The 7,828-nt window shown below is 35.5% G+C and overlaps 1 protein-coding gene across 1 annotated transcript in view; it reads right to left on the bottom strand.

Moving 5' to 3' along the window:
* Nucleotides 1-7,828, bottom strand: part of PLSCR5 (phospholipid scramblase family member 5) — a 38,792-nt gene that overhangs the window by 10,511 nt on the left and 20,453 nt on the right. Inside the window, exons 6-7 of the mRNA XM_017889303.1 lie at nt 7,244-7,405; nt 3,778-3,860 (exon numbers count right to left, since the gene is read on the bottom strand). Of these exons, the coding sequence (XP_017744792.1) occupies nt 3,822-3,860; nt 7,244-7,405 (201 nt within the window). The 3' untranslated portion in view covers nt 3,778-3,821. The remainder of the gene's footprint in view (nt 1-3,777; nt 3,861-7,243; nt 7,406-7,828) is intronic.

The following is a 7,828-nucleotide window of genomic DNA, read 5'->3' as shown; positions in this document are numbered from 1 at the left end:
TTTTTTTTTTTTTTTTTTTTTTTTTTTTGAGACGGAGTCTCGCTCTCGCCCAGGCTGGAGTGCAGTGGCCGGATCTCAGCTCACTGCAAGCTCCGCCTCCCAGGTTTACACCATTCTCCTGCCTCAGCCTCCCGAGTAGCTGGGACCACAGGCGCCGCCACCTCGCCCGGCTAGTTTTTTGTATTTTTTAGTGGAGACGGGGTTTCACCGTGTTAGCCGGGATGGTCTCGATCTCCTGACCTCGTGATCCGCCTGTCTCGGCCTCCCAAAGTGCTGGGATTACAGGCTTGAGCCATCGTGCCCGGCCTAAACTGTTGTTCTAACCTCACCCTTGGCATGTCTCATTCTTGATTTTCTGGGCTATGGGACAAAGAACTCTGGAAAAATTTAGTTTGTAGTTTAAAAGAGAATAGCCCTTCCCAGAACAAAACTGCCCCTATAAATCTAATGAAAGGCCACCAGGCTAAAAGGATGAGAGGGGCCTGAATTCTGCTAAGACACAGGTGTAATGAAAAGATTACCAGCCATTATACTGCAGGTCACAAGATTTACAACTTTCCCAGTTACTCCTGTAAATAACATTACTATTATATAAACTAAGACTGGCTTTTTGAAAAGTCTTTTCAGGCTTCTGCATTTCAAATAACTGAATGGTCCTGCCTAGACCAGCAATTCCTCTGTGGCTTCCACCCAGAAGTGAACTCAGTGCATGAAGACCATTTTCCACACCCCTATGTTTATATCCCCAACCAATCAGCAGCACCAATTCCCTAGCCCCTTGCTTGACAAATTATTCTTGAAAAACCCTAGCCTTCAAATTTTCAGGGAGACTGATTTGAGTAGTAATTAAATCCAGCATCACTCCCTCCTTCTCTGACCAAGTCAAATTGCCATACCTTAACATCTTGTCCATCTCCATTAAACACTTCTCATATCTGAAATGTAATACGTGTTCTTGTCATTATTAGATTAAAAGCTATCTCTTCAACTAAATGGTTACCACTATAAGAGAAGGGTCTAGATATTTGGCATGTAAGAGCAAGTAAATAAATATTTATTTAAATGAATGAATGAATGAGAGGTGTGTGAATCTGGTCAAGTCTTCCCCAGTAAACACAGTAAACAGAGTTGGAGTAAACAGAGTTGGAGCCTGTGTTCTGGGGTTGTTCTGGGGACAAGAAGCAGTAGTGCACTAGGAAAGACTGTTGTACAAGTATCAGTCCTGTTCTAGAGCTGCATGCTTTTCACTAAAAATCATAAGGTCTTGCTAGTCTCTCATGGACTTACGTTTGGTGGAAAAGGGAAAAGTAGAGCATAGAAGAGATAAGAAGATCAATTTTACCTTTAATAAGAAAGGAGAGACAGAATGGGTCTCAGTTTATTGTACTATGCCAACTTGGAATCAAAGCACTACATCAGGTTTTTATTTAAATGCAGCCAATTTAAAATGAGTGATATATTTTAAGAAGGATTTTAATCTTTAGTGAGTCTCCCTTAGGCATAAGTGTTGAATAGCTCTGTCCAATAGTTTTAGGGTTCATTTAATATTAAAAAAACCTCCAAAGCAGTTTATCATGGTAAAATGCAGCACTTACAAATGATACTTCCTTTTTCCTATTTTTGCCCCACGATGAAAATCTCAGCTGTTGCTGTTGTGACATCAGTTATAAAAATCTTATATTTTAGAAATCAAAAGTAAAGGACAAGAGAAGATAGGAAAACAAGATTATCTTTAGGAAGAAAATTTGGGACATGAAGCAGGGGTGCCGGGTGGGAAGCGGGGAAGACGATTTCCCAGGCAGTCATCCTCATACTGCCTGATTTTCCTTTGCTGTCATTTCATTTTGTTACCCTACCAGAAATTTATATAAAGCAAGGTGCCTGGCATGTTATTTGTCCTCTGTTTTATTAGTTAATAAGTATCAGTTTTAAAAGTGTAATTTACTTTAGCTGATTATAAGAAAACCATAAATCCCATACACTTGAATTGCAATAGATTAAGAGGAAAGGGAAGAAATGCTGAGCTCTCCTTCATCATCACCAGAGTTCTTCAAGGTAATACAAGAATCTCAAGGAGATCCCCAAAGATCACAGTTTAAGTTTGCAGTACTGGCAATGAGCTAAACTAGATTCCAGGTTATGTCTATTGCACATAAGACTTTTGTTCCCTTCTATGACTGCATTGCTTCCAGCATGAAGGTGATACCAGTTACACTGAAAAAACAAATGCTATGACTGGGAGAAAGGTTGCATGTGATTTTAAAATATAGTTATTTTTTGGTAGTTAATACCTAAACCACTCTGCCTCAGGTACAAGATATGTTACGGTCGATTGAGGCAATGTATAGTCTTTATATGCCAAAGTGGGGGGGGAGGGTTGTCAGAAAAGGTGAAGGTGTAAATAAGGACAAATAAACTGAAGAATACTGAACCAAAATATGGGGAAAGAAGTTTTCATTTTATGTTATACAGCATAAAGCCCTTACTCCAGAGTCTAGAACTAAATTGATATTTGTGTGCTCTTTGGGGAATTTAACTACCACCCATAATGTTATTTCTAGGAAATGATCATCTCCTAATTTCAAATGACTCTAACTTGACTAACTTAGTAACAGATGTTTAGCATGTATTCCCTTTTTCTAAGTGAAGAATTGCCTGGAGTTTCTCGAAACACCATTGTATGTACACAAATCTGTAGGTAGTATTTGTGTAAGTCTAAAATAGAGCCTACATGGCTACATGGTGCCTTGCTTAAAAGAAATCTGTTCCATTTGGAAAAGGGAGAGAATAATTACTGTCATTCATAACAAATTTTCCTTTTGTGTAGGTTTTGGAAATATGTTGATAACTAGTGGATAGTAATCAGGAAAACTCCATAAATGTTGAAGTGAAAGATACTAATTTAATTGAATGTACTGTACTCTTTTACTTCTGCATTTGACTCATGGATTAAGATTTTATTTATTTGGTTTCCTTTGCTTGTTTTAAGTCCTTGAGTTGTCTATTTTCAGATCCTTAGATCCCTTAACTGACTGAATTTTCTCTGCAAATAGATAAAATTCCTGCTAGACAACACTGTAGGACTTAGAGGTCTGTTTATATGCTTATTTAAATCTCTGGCATGAGTAGGTATATAAAGCATTCTTTGGTTTGTAAATACTAGTTTCTTTATGGAATATAACTGTGCCTCTTACCACTAGAATGAATTGATACCATCTATCTTTCTCTTCATCTTTAGATGTATTATTTACCCAGCTTTTAACTTTTCCAGTGTAAAGTAGTAATATCTCACTACAATAAGAAAATTAATAAACAAAGTATAAAGGGACTACTTTTGAAAAAATGTTTTAGAAATTCAGTCCTTTTGATTAGTAACCAGGCTTAGTACCAGAAAAACTTCAAAGTGTTCTCTAAACATTGAACTTTCATCAGTGATGCTGCAAGCCTTAGTTCTCATCTTTCATGCTTACCATTGCAATAACTTCAAAAGGATAAAAAGAAAGAATGGTAATCTCTCAAAGCAACCTTGTGCTCAGGCCAGTAATCATGTATTTAGCTATCATGCATTCACAACTAGATAATTGCCTCATTAAACTGTTTTAATAAATATAGTAATTAACATTTTTTTTTTTTTTACAGAAAAGCAAACACTCAAATCATTCAGAAATGAAATCCAGAGCCCAAGGGATTTCTAGAAGAAAATGAAAAGAATTAGATAGCGTCAAATATAGACATCTTCAAAGGGAAAGAGATCATTTAAACTTGCTTTTTACTTACTGAAATATGTTCTGCATATTTTATTGTTTTCATTATCTTGGTTATTATAATCCAGCCAGTGAATGTTCAAAGAACATAAAATCCTACAAATAAATAAACTGAATATAAGTGAATTTACAAAAAGAAAACAAGATCAAAAGTTTGACATGCAAGCTTTGATTCTGTAAAGCAATTATATTTCCAGCGGTGTTCCAGTATTATGATTTTTCAGAAGAAGAAAAATTTAAAAGGTTTAAGCTTTACAACATTTTATTTTCATGCTGAATTTTCAGAGTATAAGTAACTTGCAAACCTTATCTGAATCTGCATAGTATTGTCAAAGTGTTCCACTATTATGTGATTTATCAGGAGATAAAAATTTAAAAGTTTTAAGCTTCATGACATTTTATTTTCATGTTGAATTTTCAGAGTATAAGTAACTTGGAAACTTTATCTAACTCTGCATAGTATTGTCAAAGTTTTGGGTGATAAACCCTTTGCAGAATTAGACAGTAGGCATTCTGGGTCAGTGTAGGAAGTTATAATGGATACCAATATTTGAACAAAAATTAGATTTATTGTCACAGATAATGTGGTCAGCAAATAGGTGGTTGAGGGAGTACTAAAAACTACACCAGAGAGAACTGAAAGAGTGAGTGGTGAGTTGGAGGAGTGGTGGGTTGTGAAGTGGTAGCCTGGAACTAGAGGAGACCAAAAATTAGATTTCATTTGTGAATTTAGATTTGTATTTAAATCAGGAAATACCCTTATACCAGCAGCTTTCTAAAGCTTTCACCTGAATAAAATAGAAACAGCATTTAAAAAATAACAAGATAATTCTTTCTATAAAATTATATATAGAACAAAGTAATTTACCTAGGTAATACATGTAAGAAATAGTTTTAAAAGCTATATTGGCTAGCAAAAAAAGGCAAGTATTTTACAATATGATGATAAAAAGAAATAAAGAGAAGTGAATGGGAGTCATTAACTATTCTCAGTGAACATATTTCTCCCTTAAATGCTGAGAGAAGTTATCCTTTTAGATGATTAGGGTATTATCTAGATCAGTGCTTCTTAAATTTATAGTGCATAGAAGCAGCACCTGGGCATCTTTTTCAAGTGCAGGTCCTGATGCATCTGTGGTGGGATCTGAGATTCTTTGCTTTGAGTAAGTTTCTAGGTGGTGCAGATACTTACACTTTGCACCACACTTTGAGTAGGACCTAGATCAACCTTTATGGAACCTACATCTCATCAATCTCTCAAAGCATATGGACTAAGAAATACATGCTTTTTCAAGAAGAACATATGTTTAGAAGGTTCTGAAACAATAAGAAAAACTGATAAGGTTTAAAATACAGAGAACTGTAGTTCCAATTTTGGCAGTACATTTTAACCATCAGATTGTTAAGTAAAATAGATGAGTAGGGCAGATTAAAAATGATTGGTTTCTAAATATCAACGTTAAGTGAGGGGCTGAATCAGAAAGGCCTAATGAAGATCTTGGGGAAAGGGTGTGTGTGTGTGGACGGGTTGGTGTTGAAGTCAGAATGATCAAAGATGGGAAAATAAGCAAAGGAAGGGTGACAAGTTAAAAGTACTGTCCAGTGGATAGAGGAGAATACGGAAGAGATGACATTAGGCAACAGGCAAGGTGGACTGAACTGCTTAGATTTGCAGATGAAAATGGGAGTTGAGAGTGACAACTTAGTCAGTTTAAAAATCTAGCACTATATAGATGTTACTTCCACCTTCTACCAATAATAGGAGATGGGTAAGTTAAAATAATTCCTCCAAAATCCTGGAGAAATAATCATAATATACATACATGTATATGTATGTGTATATGTATATGTATATATGCATATGTATATGTATATATGCCTATGTATATCTATGTCTGTATTAAATTCTGAGTTTCCATCAGTGAAGTCATCGGGAATAATTTTTAGTTCATATATTTTCCAAATATCATTAGAAGAGACTCAGTAAGTAGGGCATTAATGTAAATAATCAGATTTAGCATTCTGAAACCCCAGAAAACAATAAAACATGAGAAAGACTTTAAGCTTTATAAAAATTTCTTGATTACCTAAAGTGCATAACCTGAATCTAAACATGACACAAACTGAAATTAGACCACAGTTTACAAAATAATTGGTTTATGCACTTAAAAAAATGCCAATGTCGGCTGGGCGAGGTGGCTCACACCTGTAATCCCAGCACTTTGGGAGGCCAAGGCGGGCGGATCACGAGGTCAGAAAATCAAGACCACCCTGGCTAACACGGTGAAACCCCGTCTGTACTAAAAATACGAAAAAAATTAACTGGGTGTGGTGGCATATGCCTGTAATTCCAGCTACTCAGGAGGCTGAGTCAGGAGAATCACTGGAACCTGGGAGGCGGAGGTTGCAGTGAGCCAAGATTGCGCCACTGCACTCCAGCCCGGGTGACAGAGCGAGACTCTATCTCCAAAATAAAACAAAACAAAATGCCAGTGACATGAGACTCAGGAAAACGCACATGAGTGTGCACATGTTCATGTACACACGCACATACCCCTTAAGAACTGTTCCAGGTGAAAGGAAGCTGGACAATAGTACTGTGATGTGTAAAAAAATTCCTTGTTTTTAGCAAATGCACATTAGTATAATTAGGGGAAAAGGCATAATGTCTGCAACCTACTCTCAACTATTATGTTGTTTTAATCACTTAGGTGTGTGCCTGTGTATACACATATTTTTCACGTATTTTTAAAAAATACATGTGTTTGTATATCAAAAAATAAAAACTCCATAAGTCTTTATGGCTGCATTGAAAGCAGTAGGAAATTAGGTAAATATTAGAGGGAAAACTAACAACAGGATATAGGTCAAGCATTTTGACACAGTTATTAGTTGACTTCTTTTCTTCTATCATCAATCTCCATACATCAAAGAAGAAAAGGTTTTCAATATAATTGTAAGTTGGAAAGTAATAACAAGAACATAATATCTTAGAAATAATGACAACTGGTGCCTATTAACTCATCAAATCATTTCATGTATCTATGTTCATATTGAGAAGGCAACATCCTTAATATCATCTAGCTCACTATCATGCAATGAACCAGTCTGAACTTTACCCAGGATAAATCATGTGATATTTATGTTTGCATATTTTTTAGTTAAAGTGAAAATAAGCCAAAAATCTAAATTGAACATAAAAGCAAGGGGAAACTCGGTTTTTAAGGAAATGATGAAGAGGATGGGATAGCGTATCAGTTTTTGAGAAAGGGGATGTGAGATCACTGGAGAGGGGCTGCCTAACAGAAATGCAGGGTTCTAAATTCTAATTTTTGAAGAACATTGGTCCTAAGCTATCCTTCTATGAATAAAATATAGTCTTGGAGGGTAAAAACTGTGTAAATGGAATAGGCTATATTGTAATTAACAAGCAAGAAGGAGAATAACAAATCATTCATGCTCTCGAAGCCTATACTTACAAAGAGAAAACAGGCACCGATCATGGCTGCTTTGACTGTTACATCTAGATCTGCAGGAACATGAATTCCAAAATTGTCAGCATTTGTGAAGACATCATTTACAAATCCTGACCAGTACTTTGAAATCTTCCCAATTGTAAGCTTTTCATTAATGGTTTTCACCTTTAGAAAGAAAAAACGGAGTGTTAAATTTGAAAGTGAAAAAAGTTGTTTTTGTACTTCCAAGGGTGTTTACTTCATGAGAGATTTGAATTATTTTATTTGTCATCTCCAAATGACACTTCCATGTTACTCATTCCATCATATAAGCATAGGTTTGTAAATTTAGCTTTTCAGTTTACTTTTTAGAAACTTTGCTTTTCTGACAGTTTTCTAGTCCATCATAATTCTTTTTCTTTTTTTGTATGCAGGATAAATAATTAAGGCTCAGCCACCACAAGATGGCAGCAGGTACATAGTTCAATTGTATTATCTAAGCATGAAGGCAATTTCTTTACCTGCGGTCCAGATTTTAAACCTGAATTCTGTATCTTAAAAATATATAAAAGAAGATATGCTTGAAAAATATTTCAGAAGGAATTAAAT

This window comes from Rhinopithecus bieti, unplaced genomic scaffold (assembly GCF_001698545.2).
Source record: "Rhinopithecus bieti isolate Rb0 unplaced genomic scaffold, ASM169854v2 scaffold_19037, whole genome shotgun sequence".
Taxonomy (NCBI): domain Eukaryota; kingdom Metazoa; phylum Chordata; class Mammalia; order Primates; family Cercopithecidae; genus Rhinopithecus; species Rhinopithecus bieti.
This window is presented reverse-complemented; position numbering and strand designations above follow the sequence as displayed.